The sequence below is a fragment of the Microcaecilia unicolor genome, chromosome 8, assembly GCF_901765095.1.
Source record: "Microcaecilia unicolor chromosome 8, aMicUni1.1, whole genome shotgun sequence".
Taxonomy (NCBI): domain Eukaryota; kingdom Metazoa; phylum Chordata; class Amphibia; order Gymnophiona; family Siphonopidae; genus Microcaecilia; species Microcaecilia unicolor.
Window position 1 is genome coordinate 109,416,603 of NC_044038.1, and position 18,185 is coordinate 109,434,787.

Here is an 18,185-nt window from a genome sequence, read left to right on the forward strand (position 1 = left end):
TATTTTTTTAGGTTATGTTGATTTGGCCCTATTTATATAAGATAAGTACTCACCCCGGACATTTGATATTTTACTTTTTGCATTCTTTTGCGCATTTCAACTTTCCTCAGAGTCAAGAGACGCTCGATAGAAGCTTAGCTTATATATATATATTTTTTTTTCCGACGGAGACACCAGATAGATGGTATGTAAGAAGTTCAGCTGATATAATTTTTCCCGACGGCAACTGTTCAGCGATATTATTAGCAGCAGTAATACCTTATATCGGAGTTGTGCAGTATAAAATGATGATTTTTTCACTCTTTTTGCAACTAGATATATGATTTAAATCGTGCGCTAATAAGCATCTTCTGAAATCGCATTTGAGCCCCTTAGAAGATGGATGTTGATAATACTATCGATCTGTATATGAATTAATATTGATATTATATATTTTTATATATATTTTTTTTAGGTTATGTTGATTTGGCCCTCTCGAAGAGCTGTTTTTTCACACTGAGATTGCTAGCTATGTGAGTTCTCGTTTATGATATGCTCTTTACTAATTTATTTGTATTTCTGAAATTTGATTTTTGATTTACTCTTGTTTGTTAATTTATTATTATTTTTTCCCCCCTTTTTTCTTTACAGTGCATTTTTGCAAATTGTTCATTATTCTTCCAACTTAAAAGGATTTTTGTGTAGGTGGGTGTGTACCTTATTTTTGTAAAAGTCTTCCATGTCATTTTCTTATAAGTCTCTCATGCTATTTTTTATAAAGAAAGATATGTATATATATATGTAGTTTGTTTTATTATATATATATTTTTTATAAGGAAATATATATATATATATATATATATATATATATATATATATATATATATATATATATATATATATGTAATTCATTTTATGATATACATGTCCCTATTGAATGTGATGATTTTTTTAATATGATTTTTTAATATTTACTTTTAATATATACATGTATATTTAAGTTTTATTATATTTGTCTGACTATATACACATATATATTATTTATATGTTTTGTTTGTGGGGTTTTTGGTGTTATGGACATATACATATCTATAGTGAATCTTGATATATGTTTCTTTCCATGTGTATTTATGGAATATATATATATTGTTTATATATACATGTGACCGTATTATGATTTTAGAAGAGTAACTGTATAATAACTATATTTATGTTATGATTTTTTGTAGCCCCTGAAGCAGCCCTTGCTGGGCGAAACACGGCCTGTGTCGGGCTTACTTTTCATATGTATTTATATTATTTTTTATATTTTTAGTTGTCTTAATAAATTACGTTCTTAACGATCTGCTCTGTACTTTTTCCATTCCTTCTCCCATTGAAATGTATTGGGCTGTTTTTCTGGTAGGGTGTATTTCTCCGGAACCCCCCAGTCCAATTTGGTCTATTTTTGAACTTCTCTTTTTTTCCCTCATACCAAGCTTCATCCCATTCTGTTAAATTTTAGTTGTTATTTTGCCCCCAGAGAGACAGGGATTCCTGACCCCTTCTGTACAATTTTTCAAATTCTGTTGGATTGGAAAGGAAAAAAAATTAAGAATAGGAAACCAAAAATGTTAAAAAAAATGTATGAATACGTGGAGATTCTTATAAAGCACTGTGATTTGAACCTAATTGAGACATCAAGGGCTTTGGGGATCCAAAATAGGATGTGTAGTAGCTTGCTCTGTAATTCCTCTGTTACCTCTTTATTTCCTTTGTTTATAGGGAAGTACAAAAGAAGACCCAGACTTACCATCTGATTTCTCTCAACCAGTGCAGAGGGTTTGAGGGATGTGCATGTTATCCAGGGCTTTTTTTGAGGGGGTACTGAGTACCGGTACCTTTTCCATTGTCTGCTAAAATTGACCATGGGCCTGGCATTTGAGTACCGGCACCTTTTTCGCTAGAAAATATGCACTGATGTTATCTACCGTTTGGAGACAGACATATCTCTTTTCTTCATTTGGAAATTTTCAAACTTAGCTAAAATGGGAAATGAAAAGCTTTGATGGTAATGCATTGTAGTCTCGTGCATATGTAATAGATTGAATATTTTCTATAAATTTCTGGAAAGTTTGTGATTGCATAACTTGTGTGAGTGGTGAACTGCTGTCTTAAGAGATATAGGAGCCAGTGCTGTGGATGCTTGAGCGCTCGCTCCCAATATTGATCAAAGTCTTCGACTTGTCAAGGGAGGGGTGATTTCCATTGAGTTTAGCACCCCAATCATTTTGAAATGTTGGCTCCACTGTTAAGAGTATCTCTCTATATAAAACGCACCTTCAATGTTCTAATGAAGCCTCACTTTCCCAACATTCTAAAAGTGAGGCGGCAGAGACCACTTTTGAGCCATGAGTGTCTGCCCCGCCCAGGCGTCAAACTTGATGACGTCGAGGGGGGAGCACTGAGACTGAACGAATGGGATCGCCAACCCGCTGCCACGCGACGAAACATGACAGACGCACCAAGGACCTATGAAAACCAGCTGACAAACAAGGGATCGCTGACCCATTGAATCGCTACAACCACCTGTGCACACTAACTGCACTCAACCCCCCCCCCCCCACACACACACACAAAAAGCAGACAAAAGCAACCCTCCGGCGCACAACCCACCCCCCCCCCCCCCCCCCCCCCAACAAACAGCCAAAAGGATCCCTCCGGATTAATGAAAACTTTAAGTACATACAAACAGCCAACTGGAGTGCCATGCAGAATTCAGTGCCTACAACGGAGACCTCCAGACACATGCGCCCTCAGCCCTGCCCCCCCCCCTACAGAACGCCACCGACATTCCACACTCTAACCAACCAACCCCCCCCAAACAAAAAGCACCCAAACGGAACCTTCCGGCGCACAACCCCCCCCCCCCAAACAAACAAACAAACGGATCACTCCGGTTTAATGAAAACTTTAAGCACATACAAACAGCCCACCTGAGTGCCGTGCAGAATTCAGTGCCTACAACGGAGACTTCCAGACACATGCACCCTCAGCCCCGCCCCCCTACAGAACGCCACCCACATTCAACACTCGAAACAAACCCATATCTACTCCACCTCCTGCCTGCCTGCAACGGATCCCTCTGGTCTCATCAAAAATACAAGTGCCTACAAATAGCACATCAGACTGCCCTGCTGAATTCAGATTACTGTCTCACACTCACACGCAGACAATCACCCCCTACCAGCCACAAAAAAAATAAAAAATAAAAACAACACATCTAATATGGACAATCAGCATCACTCACTAACACACATACATACAACCAAACTCCCCACCCCCAAAATGCCACACACTGCCATGGACAGACAGCATCTTGCTTTCACACTCATACACACATACTACCTCCCCCACCAACCCCCTTAATACAGAAACTGAAACAGTAAAAACCAACATCTCCCACAACCCCCTCCCCCCTATAGAACACCATCCACATTCCACACTCAAAGCAACCATATCTACTCCTGCCTGCCTGCAAGGGATTCCTAAAAAAATTTATATCCCTTAATATCAAACAGAAAAGAAAAAAAAACCCAAATGCTAGCGCCCGTTTCATTTTTTTTCAAAACGGGCCTTTTTACTAGTTTGTTATAAGTAAACAACTTTGTTTTTAAATGCATCTTGCATCAACATGTTTCTCTTAGCAACTTCAGCTTGTATTCCTGAGCTGTGTAATGTGTATTGCTTGCCTGAATAAGGACCCGTGCATAGTATGTGTGATTTAAGCAGTTTACTTTTGGCAGGGCAAGGATTTCACAAGACCCTGCACACACCACTCCCCTTTCTTTATGACTGTGTACCACAGAGCCATTTCCTGGCTGAATTGTTTAGCACTTGAGTGTAGCATAGTGATAGCTGGTAGATCTCCATATGGTACTGAAATTTGAAATTGATGTGCTTGCACTGCAGAAGGTAAATTATTTATTTATTAGGATTTGTTTGAAGGAATTCACTCAAGGCAGTGTACAGTAAGAATAAATAAAAAATTAGCAATAGACAATTACAGCAGTAAAAATATTCAAATAACAATACAAAGTATCGTTTTAGGTTTCAAATATTAGCATGTATGAGATCATTAAGCTTTCTTTTTATTCTTGGAAGTTCGCATTGTTTAAGAACCTGTCTGGATATTTTTGTACTGTAATAAGCTTTAACAGGTTTTTGTTTGTTTGTTTTGTTTTTTTGTATTTTTCCCCTTGCAGGTTGGCTGATATGGTGTTCGGTTTTGGAGGGTGGCTGGATCAGCTGTGGACTGTTCTCTTTCTGGATGCTTTTGGTTTAAAGACGGCACAGGTGTTGAGGGCATTTAGATTGGACTTCTAAATTAAAGAATGTCATTGGAATCTACTTTTTCTCCAAGGAACTAGTTGCTAGTGAATTAAACTTCATTTTCTTTCTTCCCCTTTGTAAGATTTGGTTTTCAAGTCTTCAGAGTTTAGAGGAACCTCTTTGGTTTTAATCAGCTTGGGGAAAGACTACAGTCTTATTTTGTTTCTTACAATACTGGTCACAGAAGGACCTTGAAAGGCTATGGTTAGATGATGCGTCTGAGACTGGATTTAATATTTTTTTTCTCCCTTTCTGATTAGGGTTTAAACAAGTTTTCTTTTGAGGGAATGAATTATTTTAGATGATCTGTTTTTCAAATTTAGAAGATTATGGCTCTGACAAAAGGGAGGTATCTGTTGCTCTTTCTTTTTGTGCAGCTGGTGGTTATGGCCTTGTTGTACCGAGAGGGTTACAGAAAGCGTATGGCTTATTTTTTGGGAATTTTTTACAAAGGGAGTAAGCCTTCCCTTCCGGGACATGGCACTTTCTACAACTCATCTCAACCTAGTGATGTTTATGCCAACTTAAGTCTTATTATGAAACCTGATCTGCTGGATGAGGAACCGCCTTACTGCCCAGAGATCTCACCCTTCATAGGTAAGGAGCCCCGCTATAATCCCTCTCCTACTTCTTGCTTGTAGTCAGAAGAACTTGTGATTCAAGGACAAAAAAATACAAGTGCCTTGAGGTGCATTATTGATTTTAGGGTCGGAAAAATAGTTATGCTAGCATAAGTTTGAAATTAAAGTTGTCATAACGGTCAGTCATAAAATGATGTTGCTGTCTGCCTAGTTTCAAATATATCCTAATTGATTCCTTTTTGTTTTGTATCCATGTGTTCTGATTTTACGTTGATGTGCAATAGTTCATATTTGTAATGAGTTCTGTTAAGTTGAGACAAGCATTGCAAATCCACAGTGTTGGGGAAATGAGGATAAAAGGTCAGAACAAGTAGAGTCTCTAGCTTTAAAGTAAGAAGGGACTTAGATGGACTGTATGGTCAGATTGTATTTCTGCAGTGTAAACTGCTTTGATGTAATTTGTTACCGAAAGCTATATTAAATATACCATATATACTTGTCTATAAGTTGATCTTGTGTATAAGTTGAGGGCTGTTTTAGAACTAAAAATGGCCAGAAATGCTGTGAACCGTATATAAGTCCTCCACTTCCAGGTCAGACATTGCTCCCTCTCACTCTTCCTCCTCTCCAGCATCTCCCTTGCCTTTCCCAAACCCACCATCCCTCTTCCCATAGCCCACAGCTTCACAAATTTCAAGAGGGTTAGAAATAGAAATCAAACAAAATAAAACATGTCTGATTTGTTTGATTTCTATTGATAACCTTAAGAGTGGACTAACACGGCTACCACACTCCTCTACTTAAGAGGGTTAGAACAAACCAAGCCAGAAGAGAACAGTTAAATCATCAGATTTCATTATGTGAGGTTTAAGTATTTATCCCTCATTGATATGTCTGTCGCTCTAAATTTTGGCAAGTTCACTAAAGCAAAATGTATTTTCACAAATCTCTCACCCTATTCAAGGAGAATGTTTTTTTCAGGAAATAGAATGACTGATGGGTTGTGCACGCTTACCAGCAGGTGGAGACTGAGAACACTGATTTTTGAGTTATCCACTAAGACCTCTGCTTGGTCCTTGAAAGCCTCACTATTCCTTGTCATCAACAGCAGATGAATCCATTAACTGATGGATTGAATCCGCCTATCAGCAGGTGGAGATAGAGAACACTGAAAGCACATGGTGTTCCTGGACGCCCAGCCCCCTCTGCCTTCAGTATCTCTCTATGTCCCAGCAGGTGTGGACATCGCTTTCTCAGCTCCTGGATTTCTGCCTGGGGTGGCTCCTGTGCTTTGCCAGTAGAGCGGGGGGTGTTGTGGCTGGTAGTGCCCACTTTAAAGGCATACTTGGTTTTCCCTGCCCCTGCCTTACCCCATTCCCCCTCCTCCCAGAGTTCCTCTGTGGCTGCCTGCCTCTAACTTTCCTCACAGTAAAAAACAAAACAAAAAGAGAGAGGCACACTTTCTCAGCTTGGCGATTTTTGAGGCTTTCTCCAGAGCTCCTGGTTCGGCGCAGCTTGACTGAAGCTCGTTTGACTCGGTCTCCTGAGGTGAGAGTGGTGCCCAGCTCCTCCGGGGAGGTTCCCGCTGACAGCGCTCTGTGCAGGGTACGTTTTGGCGCGAAGGCGCCATTTTGTTTTCTGTATTTGATGGATGCTGAAGGGGTTAAGCGCTGCTCCCACTATGGGAAACACAGCAGCGGGGCTTTGCAGCACATGCTGCCCAGATGCTAATACTGGCACGAGCATGACGGGCGGCGATTCTTCCCGCCCGACGGAGTTGGCAGTGGGCGCCATCTTGGAGGTGCCCCGTGACTCGACCCTCGCTGTTGCGGAGGGGTCTGAGTGCAGGGGGACGCCTTGTTTTGAGGTTTCTAGAGGAGCTATTGCCTCCGCTTCCCCCAATGTGGGGGTGGATGTACAGGGTGAGTGTTTCTCCCCTGAATTTGTGCTGCTGATGCATAAGGCTTTTATGTTAAAAAGAGCGCTGCCTGAGGCTCCTGACAATTCCTTTCGGACTGGGTTGCCTCCAGTTCTTGATAGCCCAGTGTCTGCTGGAGACTTTATTTCTTCCCCCGAGCTTTTGGCTAATGCTAAGCGTAGACGAGTGAATACCCTATCTGAGGGGGAATCTTCACTCTGTTCTCCCCTGTGGTCTAGTTTCGGGGGAGTCTGAGGGGTCTGACAGACCCTCACAGACTGATGATCCAGACGAGGGTGGCTACTTGCCACAGGAGTTGGATGACCCTAAAGTGGTTCGGATTTTCCACCGCGACGAGCTGCCAGCTCTCATTTCTGATGCCTTACAGGCCCTTTGTAGTGAAGAGCCTGACGAGGGCGCTGCCTCTTCTATTAATCCTAGGATGGCTAGTACTAAGAAGCCTTCTCCGGCTTTTCCCGTGCATGCTTCCATCCAAGAGCTTATTTCAGCTCAATGGTCTGACCCTGATTGATGGTCCCTTGTAGGTGGCCAGGGCTATGTGTCACGTTTACCCTTTGAGTGAAAGTCAGTTGGCCCTCTTTGGAATGCCTAAAGTGGATGCGTTAGTCATGGCTGTGACTAAAAAGACTACTCTCCTGGTGGAGGGAGGGGTCGCTTTGAAAGATATGCAGGATCAGCGGCTGGAATTCGTGCTGAAGCGGTCCTTTGAAATCTCGGGGGTTTTCCTTACGGGCGGCTATTTGCAGTTCCTATGCAGCCCGGGCCTTCCTTTCCTGGTTGCAGCAGGCGGTTTAGCAGCCCACCGATGGAGCGGGTTCCCTTGCTGTGGTCGGCCTGCGTATGCAGTCTGCTCTGTTTTTTTTGGCTGATGCCCTTTATAATCTGGTCACAGCTTCGGCTAAGCAGATGTCAGTGGCGGTTGCTGCCTCCGCCTTCTTTGGCTCCGGCATTGGGCGGCTGACATGGCCTCTAAACAAAGGCTGGTGAGGTTACCCTTTTGGGGCCTTCTTTTATTTGGGGAGGATTTGGAGAAGATTGTTAAGAACCTAGGGGACTCTAAGTCCCAACGGTTGCCTGAGGATAGGCCAAGGCCTTCTTCCAAAAGTCCTTCGTTTCCCTCCTCTTCCAGGCCACGTTTTCATGAAGCTCGTAGGTATCACCCGGGGCGCTCTGCGGGGTTTGGTCAACATACCCGTTTCCAGCAGAGGAACTCCTTTCATTCGGACAAACGCACTGCGGCGTCTGGGCAACGTCCAGGAGTTCAAGGGCATCCTCCACAATGATGGGGCGCCGGTCCACTCGTCGGTTCCCGCAGTAGGGGGTCGTCTCTCCCTCTTTCTCGAGGAGTGGACCAAGATTACTTCGGATCAGTGGGTCCTGGACCTGATCAGAGAAGGTTACCGGCTAGAATTCGCTGCCCCGGTGGGAGACGCGTTTTTGGAGTCCCGATGCGGCACTGCCATCAAGCGGGCGGCGGTAAACTAGACCTCGCAGGTGTTGCTGAAGCTTGGAGCGGTGGTTCCGGTTCCTCCCGCCGAACGTGGCTGCGGCCTCTACTCCCATCTATTTTGTGGTGCCTCGAAAAGGCGGGTCGTTCAGACCTATCCTCGACTTACGCAGAGTCAACGAAGCCTTAGGAGTGCGACACTTCCGCATGGAAACGCTGTGCTCCGTAATTGCGGTGGTACAGCCAGGAGAGTTTCTCACGTCTCTGGACCTCAAGGAAGCGAATTTGCATATTCCCATCTGGCCGCTGCATCAGCGGTTTCTCCGGTTTATGGTATTTAGCCAACATTTCTAGTTTCGCGCCTTGCTTTTCGGCCTGGCAACTGCCCCTCGGACTTTTTCCAAGGTGATGGTAGTGGTGGCTGCCTTTCTCAGGCGAGAGGGTATCATAGTTCACCCTTATCTCGACGACTGGCTCATCAGAGCGGATTCGGCAGACGAAAGCCGACTTGCCACAGCCAGAGTTGTTACAGTTCTTCAGACTCTGGGCTGGGTAGTCAATATGTCCAAACGTCACCTGACCCCCTCTCAGTCTCTCAAGTATTTGGGGGTCCGGTTCGACAAGGCTTCCCGACAACAGCGTCTCAAGCTTCAGAATCAGGTCCGTCTGCTTCTGCAGATGCCTCGCCCTCGAGCTTGGGACTTCGTTCAGCTCCTGGGATCGATGACGGCCACCATAGAGGTGGTTCCCTGGGCGAGAGCTCACATGAGGCCGCTGCAGCTTGCTCTGCTTCAGCAATGGTCTCCGATTTCCCAGGAATACCAAGACTAAGGTGGCTTCCTGTGGCCCAGCACAGTATGGATTGGTGGCTTTCCGACAGCATGCTGCAGCAGGGGATGCCACTGGCTCTTCCTTTTTGGTGTCTGGTGATAACGGATGCCAGCCTTTTGGGCTGGGGAGCTCATTGCCGGGGACGCTATGCTCAGGGTCTGTGGTCCACCACGGAAGCGGGATGGTCCATCAATCGCTTGGAACTGAGAGCGATATTCCAGGCTGTTCTGGCCTTCCTTAGGACGCTAAAGGGTCTTCCTGTTCGAGTTCTGTCGGACAACACGACAGCAGTGGCCTACATCAATCGTCAGGGCGGCACTCAGTGCAGGCCCTGGCTGCGGAGGCGTCTCAGATCTGCAACTGGGCCGAGTGCCACCTAGAGCTGCTGTCCGCGGCTCTCATAGCCGGTCAGAGCAACGTACAAGCCGATTTCCTCAGTAGACATCAAATCGAACCCTGCGGAATTGGAACTGGCAGAAGAAGTTTTTCTTCAGATTTGTGCCAAATGGGGGACTCCAGGCTTGGACCTCATGGTGTCAAGCGTAACGCCAAAGTCCCTTGCTTTTTCAGCAGAAGGAGAGATCCTCACTCGGCGGGGTTGGATGCCCTGGCTCAACCATGGCCCTCGGGCCTCCTGTATGTGTTCCTTCCTTGGCTCTTGATAGGGCGAGTACTACTTCGGATTCGCCTGCACCGAGGATTGTTGATTTCATCGCTCCGGATTGGCCAAGGCGTCCGTGGTACGCGGATCTCTGGCGGATTCTGGTGGACGCGTCTTTTCGTTTGCCTCAGGTTCCGAACTTGTTAGTTCAGGGTCCGGTGACTATGGAAGATCCTTGCCGTATTGGTCTTATGGCCTGGCTCTTGAAAGGGCGCAATTGAGGGACAAGGGCTATTCTAATAAGGTTATTGCCATGCTCTTGCAGGCTCGCATGCGGTCTACCTCTGCAACTTATGCTCGGATCTGGTGCACATTTGAGGCGTGGTGTACTCCAAAGTCTATCTCACCGACTCTGGCGACAGTCTCGCTTTTGCTGGACTTTTTGCAGGATGGGCTACAAAAGGGCCTGGCCTACAATTCCCTTTGAGTTCAAGTGGCAGCGTTGGCCTGCTTCCGGGGGGAAGTCTCCAGCTTGTCCCTTGCTGCGCATCTGGATATTGTCCGATTTCTGAGAGGGGCGTTTCGTCTCTGTCCTCCTTGCGGTCGCCCTGTCCGGCTTGGAATCTGGGGCTCATGTTGAAGGCGTTCCAGCGATCTCTGTTTGAGCCTCTTAAACGGGCTTCTGAGAAGAATGTGACTCTTTTTTTTTTTTTTGCAATGACATTGGCAAGAAGAGTGTCAGAGCTTCAGTCTCTTTCCTGTCGGGATCCTTTTCTGCAGTTCTCTGATCCGGGGGTAACTGTTTGTACGGTGCCTTCCTTTCTGTCTACAGATGGTTTCAGCTTTTCATCTGAACCAGCCCATTTTTCTTCCTTCCTTTTGCAAGGAGGAGTTTCCGGACTCCTTTGGGCAATTGCGCCTTTTGGATGTCCGCAGGGCTCTGTGGCAGTATCTGCAGATGTCAAATGAGTTTAAGAATTCTGATCATTTATTTGTCTGTTGGCAGGTCCCTGATGGGGTTTCCGGCGTTGAAGGCCACTATAGCCCGCTGGCTTAAGGAACTCATTTTTTCTGCTTATCTGCTTTCAGGGCGATCGCCGCCTGAACCGTTTAAAGCGCACTCTACAAGGGCAATGTCCTCTTTGTGGGCTGAAACGTGTGTCTTTTCTCTTCAAGAGATCTGTCGTGCGGCTAACTGGGCTTCTCAGCTCTCGTTTGTGTGGCATTACAGGCTGGATGTGGCAGCGCGGCTGGATGCGCATTTTGGAGTGCAAGTGCTTGCTCGCGGAGTTTGCCTGTTCCCACCCTACTTAGGGAGTGCTTTGGTACATCCCATCAGTTAATGGATTCATCTGCTTGTTGATGACAAGGAAGGGAAAATTAGGTTCTTACCTTGATAATTTTATTTCCTTTAGTCACAGCAATGAATCCATGATCCCTCCCTGTCTGACTTCAGTTTTTGTACAGATGTTGCATACAGACATTGTGCCTCATCAGGAGTACTTGAAGACAAGCTATCAGAGTTACTACCATGGTAGAAAGAATAGTCTAAGGTTTGGCAATTAAAATTCAATGCGAAGAATGCAAAGTGATGCACTTATGGAATAGAAATCCACGGGAGACAGTATGTGTTAGGTGGGGAGAGTCTGATAGGTACGGGCGAGAGAGGGATCGTGGGGTGATAGTATCTGAGGATTTGAAGGCAACGAAACAGTGTGACAAGGCGGTGGCCGTAGCTAGAAGGTTGTTAGGCTGTATAGAGAGAGGTGTGACCAGCAGAAGAAAGGGGGTGTTGGTGAGGCCCCACCTGGAGTATTGTGTTCAGTTTTGGAGGCTGTATCTTGTTAAGGATGTAAAAAGAATTGAAGCGGTGTAAAGAAAAGCTACAAGAATGGTATGGGATTTGCGTTACAAGACGTATGAGGAGAGACTTGCTGAACTAAACATGTATACTCTGGAGGAAAGGAGAAACAGGGGTGATATGATACAGACGTTCAAATATTTGAAAGGTATTAATCCGCAAACCACCCTTTTCCGGAGATGGGAAGATGGTAGAAGGATGTGGACATGAAATGAGATTGAAGGGGGGCAGACTCAAGCAAAAATGTCAGGAAGTATTTTTTCACAGAGAGAGTAGTGGATGCTTGGAATGCCCTCCCGCGGGAGGTGGTAGAAATGAAAACGGTAACGGAATTCAAACATGCGTGGCATAAGCATAAGGAATCCTGTGCCGAAGGAATGGATCCTCAGGAGCTTAGTCAAGATCGGGAGGCGGGGCTGGTGGTTGGGAGACGGGGATAGTGCTGGGCAGACTTATACGGTCTGTGCCAGAGCCAGTGGTGGGAAGCGGGATTGGTGGTTGGGAGGCGGGGGTCGTGCTGGGCAGATTTGTACGGTCTGTGCCAGAGCCGGTGGTTGGGAGGCAGGGCTGGTGGTTGGGTAGTCGAGGATAGTGCTGGGCAGACTTTATACGGTCTGTGCCAGAGCCGGTGGTTGGGAGGCGGGGCTGGTGCTTGGGAGGGCGGGATAGTGCTGGGCAGACTTATACGGTCTGTGCCAGAGCGGTGGTTGGGAGGGCGGGGCTGGTGCTTGGGAGGCGGGGATAGTGCTGGTCAGACTTATACGGTCTGTGCCCTGAAGAGCACAGGTAACAAATCAAAGTAGGGTATACACAAAAAGTAGCAAATATGAGTTACCTTGTTGGGCAGACTGGATGGACCGTGCAGGTCTTTTTCTGCCGTCATCTACTATGTTATGTTACTATGTTACTTATATAAACCAGAAAGCCTCCCTTCACTGGGAGATATTCAGTCATTTCTGGATAGGGTGGATATCCCTAAATTATACTGGGGTGGAAACAAGAAATGTTATCAGCGCCTATTAAGCTTGATAAAATTTCTGTGGTGATTAAAAGCTTACCGAATGGGAAAACACCAGGCGTTAGATGGATACAGTAATCTCTTCTGTAAATGTTATAGGTATCTACTAGATCCACAATTTTAATTTATTAATTTATTTATTACATTGTACCCCGCGCTTTTCCCACACAAATTCAGGCTCAATGCAGCTTACATAGTAAATATAATTACAATTACAAAGTCTTAAAGAAGAAGAATATTATAGTAGTGAGTGGGGTTTTGAGGATAAAAATTGAACAAGTAGTGGCAAACAAAGGAAAGGATAATCAAAAGGAGAGGAGGGATGGAGAGGAGAAGATAAAGGGTAAAGGATGGCTAGGGAAAGATAAGGGTATAGGAGATTGGGATATATAGACTGAGGTATAATAATCATCAGGACCGGGATTAAGAGATTAAAGTTTTCAATATGTCCTGGAGATTGGCAACTATTACTTTTATGGCTTAAGCCTCACAAAAGACCCTCAAAGTTGTGGATCATATTGTCCGATTTCATTATTAGGGAATGGGAACTAAATATACTGCCTTTCTGTGGTTTTTCCAACTACATTCAATGCGGTTTGCATTATATACAGGTATTTGTACCTGGGACAATGGAGGGTTAAGTGACTTTTCCCTAGAATCACAAGGAGCTGCAGTGGGAATTGAACCCAGTTCCCCAAGATCAAGTCCGCTGCACTAACCACTAGGCTACTGACCTACAAAATTTTCACGAAAATCTTGGCCACACGATTACAAGGGGTTAACTACCATGTTTAATACATGTTGACCAAGCAGGATTTATTCAAATAGACAAACTTTTGATAACACTAGACGAGTGCTCCATTTAATTGAGAGAGTGCAAGGATCCGGTGAACCTGTGGTTTTCCTGTCTGTGGACGCAGAGAAGGCTTGTCGATAGGGTCCTCTGGCCCTTTCTCTTCACACTCTTGGAGAAGCTGGGATTCTCGGGGACTTTTATGCAGGGGATTCAGGGCCTGTATAGGCATCCAGTGGCCCAATTAAAAATAATAATGTTAATACTTGCCATTTGAATTGTTTCGGGGTACTCGACAAGGTTGTGCACATTCACCGCTTTTATTTGCTCTTATGAGCCTCTAGCCTATCTCATTCGAGAGGCCCCACTAGTGCAGGGGATACGGGTGGGACACCAGGACACTGAAATTATGTTGTTCGCTGATGATGTGCTCCTTACCTTATCTAAATGGCAAACCTCACCGCCCGCAATAATGGACATTTTAACATTATATAGTGAGGTTTCTGCTTTTAAAATTAATATACAGAAATTGGAGTTATTACCTATTAATGTACCTTCTGAGTTTCAGCTATCATTACAGACAGTCTTTCCGTTTAAATGGGCCCACCGTTACATTAGATACCTGGGGGTTAATCTGACTCCAAAGGCTAGTGATATATTTCGAGAGAACTTCCCCCTAAATTGGCCCCTATTCTTGGAGAGGTGGGGAGGTCTCCGCTTATCCTGTGTGGGTGAAGATGACACTACTGCCTAAATTGCTATACTTATTTATGGCCCTACCAATTATTTATTTATTTATTGCATTTGTATCCTACATTTTCCCACCTCTTTGCAGGCTCAATGTGGCTTACAGTACAACATGGATGGTGAAAATATACATTTAGTGTAACAGAAGGATCTTAAGCAGCATGATAATGATAAAACATAATAGTAGGATAACAAGCAGATAGTGTAAGACATTTATTGTTACTGAAGAATCTTGGGCAACATTATAATGATGAAACCTAATGGTAGTATAACAAGCAGATTTTGTAAGACAGTTCTGAATAAATGTGGAGGAGTTGTGTATATTCACATTGGTTGATCTTTGTGGTAAGCCTTGTTAAACAGATGGGTCTTCAGTAGTTTGCGGAAGTTAGTTAATTCGTAAATCGTTTTTAATTTGCTCGGCAATGCATTTCATAACTGTGTTCAAGTAGGTAAAGTTTGATGCGTGCATTAGTTTGTATTTCAGACCTTTGCAGTTAGGGAAGTGCAGATTGAGGAATGTGCGGGATGATCTTTTGGCATTCCTTGGTGGTAAGTCTATCAGGTCTGACATGTAGGCTGGTGCATCCCCGTGAATGATTTTGTGAAATAGGGTGCACACTTTGAACGTGATGCGTTCTTTGAGTGGGAGCCAATGTAGTTTTTCACGTAGGGGTTTAGCACTTTCATATTTTGTTTTACCGAATATGAGTCTAGCTGCAGTGTTCTGGGCTGTTTGAAGTTTCTTGATTATTTGCTCTTTGCAGCCGACGTAAAGTGCATTGCAATAGTCTAGATGACTGAGCACCATTGATTGTAACAGGTTACGGAAAACAGTCCTTGGGAAGAAAGGTCTTATTCTTTTAATTTCCACATTGAGTGGAACATCTCCTTGGTTGTGTTTTTCCGCGTGGCTCTCAAGTGTTAGGTGTCGATCAATGGTCACTCCAAGGATTTTTAGGGTATCCAAAATTAGATTTGGTGTGTTAATGGCGGTGAATTTGTTCTTGTTATGTTGAGAGGTGAGTATTAGGCATTGAGTTTTTTCTGCATTAAGTGTCAGCCGAAATGCATCCGCCCATGAGTGCATGATCTGGAGACTTTGGTTGATGTCGTTGGAAATTTCCTTCAGATCTTGTTTGAATGGGATGTAGATTGTTACGTTGTCTGCGTGTATGTATGGGTTGAGGTTTTGGTTTGATAATAGTTTGGCCAAGAGTATCATCATTAAGTTGAATAGGGTCGGCGAGAGGGGGGATCCCTGTGGGACTCCGCATTCAGGTATCCATGTGGCTGAGGTAGTCGAGTTAGAGTCACTTAACAGAAAAGTCTTTGCGTTTATCTGGCGCAAGAGACCTCCGGGGTAAATAGGAATATTCTTTACCGGGCTAGAAAGGATGATGGTATGGGGGTTCCGAATTTATACTGTGTTATAGAGCAGCATTGCTTCAAACAGTGACTATATGGCAGAGAGGGGTTCTTTAAACCTTGGACATTACATTGATCAACATATGTCAGGCGATATCCCCCTTTGGCCAGTTCCCCTGGCTCCCCTTGCCAGCCCTGCAAGAGCTCTTGCCCCAGATAGGAGGGCATATGGGGGTGGTGCTAGAGGCCTGGGTGAATGTAGATCACAACGTGTTTGCAGATTGGAGATACCACTTAACAACCCCTATCATGTATGCACTGGATTCCCCCCCCCCCCCCCCCCCCCCAGGTAAACTGACCCTACATACCACAGGTGGGCAGCATCATCTCTTCGGGAATTGGGTCAGATCTGGGAGGAAGGAGAATGTATTACGTTTGGAATATTGAAAGATGAATATGGATTGTTAGATAGAGATAATTTTCATTCTCCGAGGACAAGGGAGGCTGCTTGTTCTCACTGATGGGTCGACATCCACGGCGGCCCAAAAATGGCAATTTTCCCAAGCAAAATAGTCAAGCCTTAGTAACATAGTAACATAGTAGATGACGGCAGAAAAAGACCTGCACGGTCCATCCAGTCTGCCCAAGAAGATAAATTCATATGTGCTACTTTTTTTATTTGTACTGTCCTCTTCAGTGCACAGACCGTATAAGTCTGGCTAGCCCTATCCCCCGCCTCCCAACCACCAACCCCGCCTCCCAACCACCAGCTCTGGCACAGACCGTATAAGTCTGCCCAGCACTATCCCCGCCTCCCAACCACCAGCTCTGGCACAGACCGTATAAGTCTGCCCAGCACTATCCCTGCCACCCACCACCGGCTCTGGCACAGACCGTATAAGTCTGCCCACACTAGCTCCGCCTCCCAACCACCAGCTCTGCCACCCATTCTAGGCTAAGAGCTTTCCAGAGCGCCCGTCATGCGAGAGTCCCGTTTCAGTTTTTTCCACGGTTAGAGAGTGGCTGCTTGGCCGTCTTTCTCCGTTTGGCCCAGAGAAAGAGCCCTCATTTTTTGAGGTTTGCTCCGTTTTTTGTTCTCCTTTTACTTTGTTTCCTTCAAAACTTAAAAAAAAATATCCCTTTATTTCTAGTTTTGTCCTCTAAAGTTTCTTTCACTTCCTTCGCTGCCCCTCATTTTTGTGCCCTTTACTTTTGGCACAATTGAGAATTTTGACTTTGCCGCCACTATTTTTCCGTCCATGTCATCGAGGCCTCCCAGCGGCTTCAAGAAGTGTACTCGGTGCAACCCGGACGATCTCAGGTACTGACCCCCACGCATGGTGTCTTCAGTGCCTTGGGCCTGACCTCGTCCAGACGCATGTAAGGTTGTGTGTTAGTTTGAAAAAGCGGACACAAGCGTTGAGACAACCTCTTCGAGACCCCCTTTTCGGAGCTTCGTCCGGTTCCTCGGCGTCTACATCGACACCGGGGATGGCATCGACATCAGGAGCGCAGATAATGGGCTGTCCAGAGACCACCTGTCTCGAAGTCTCCTGCTGTCAGAGCCCACGGGACCGACCACTCTCGGACCCGACCCCGAGGAGACAGTGTGGATTCCACATCCTCCTCGTCGATACCGAGGAGTATCGATGACGTGCATGGTACCCGGGAGCTCTGGGGCGTCAAAGGATTCAGCACCCGTGAAGCGCCGACGCCGGGAGGAATGCTCGCCCGCCATACAAAAGGTGTCGGTGGTGTCGGTCTCCTGTCAGCCCGGTACCGCCTCCTCAACCTCCATGGGTTCTGACGCCGATTCCTGCACCGACCCCACAGCCTTGCTCGACAGTGACTCTAGACGAGCACATCCGAGCCATTCTTCCAGGTCTTCTGGAGGGGTTGCTGCGTCAGTCTGCTCCGGTACCGGGGGTGCTTGCATCCTCGATACCGTCGATGGAAGCGGCAGCTGGCTCTATGCCTGTGCTGAGGGTCCCCGCTACTGGCGTCTGCTGCCACCCAGGTCGACTCCCCGTCGACATCGCTGGAGGGAGCTTCATCGATGCCGGCATGGGAGTCAACTTCTCGGCATCGCCATCGAGGACATGGTTTCCTCGGCGTCGAGACGGGCCCAGTTTCGGACTGCAGTTAAGGAACTCTTGTCTGATACCGATGAGGATGCCTCGTGGGATGAAGGAGAAGATCCCAGGTATTTCTCTTCCGAGGAGTCTTGCGGTCTTCCCTCTGATCCACTCCTTCACCAGAAGAAAGCTTTCTCCTCTGGAGAGTCTTCTCTTCATTGTCCGGGAAGTGTCTGTGGCTATTCCCTTCCCTGTGGCATCTGAGGATGAGCCAGGACTGAGATGCTCAAGGTCCTTGACTATCCTTCGGTACCTAAGGAGTCATCCACTGTTCTTTGCATAATGTCCTTAAGGAGACACTTCTAAGGAACTGGATGAAACTGCTAAGTAATCCCACCATCCCCCAAAAAAGCTGAGTCCCAATATCAGATTCACGGAGAACCTGAGTTGATGAAGTCGCAGTTACCTCACGACTCTATGGTTGTGGATTCCGCTCTCAAGAGAGCCAGGAGTTCTAGAGATTTTGCCTCGGCGCCCCCGGGGCTGGAATCTAGAACCCTGGATTCTTTGGGAA

General features: G+C 45.9%; 1 protein-coding gene across 2 annotated transcripts in view; it reads left to right on the top strand.

Annotated features, from left to right (window-relative positions):
* The first annotated feature begins 630 nt into the window (after nucleotides 1-630).
* Nucleotides 631-18,185, top strand: part of LOC115475544 (beta-1,4-galactosyltransferase 3-like) — a 298,706-nt gene continuing 281,151 nt past the window's right edge. Inside the window, exons 1-3 of one of the 2 annotated variants that reach the window (XM_030211340.1) lie at nucleotides 631-684; nucleotides 4,224-4,314; nucleotides 4,728-4,947. In XM_030211340.1, the coding sequence (XP_030067200.1) occupies nucleotides 4,234-4,314; nucleotides 4,728-4,947 (301 nt within the window). In that variant the 5' untranslated portion in view covers nucleotides 631-684; nucleotides 4,224-4,233. Of the gene's footprint in view, nucleotides 685-3,846; nucleotides 3,934-4,223; nucleotides 4,315-4,727; nucleotides 4,948-18,185 lie in introns of those variants that run through there. The other variant, XM_030211339.1, reaches the window with a different exon arrangement.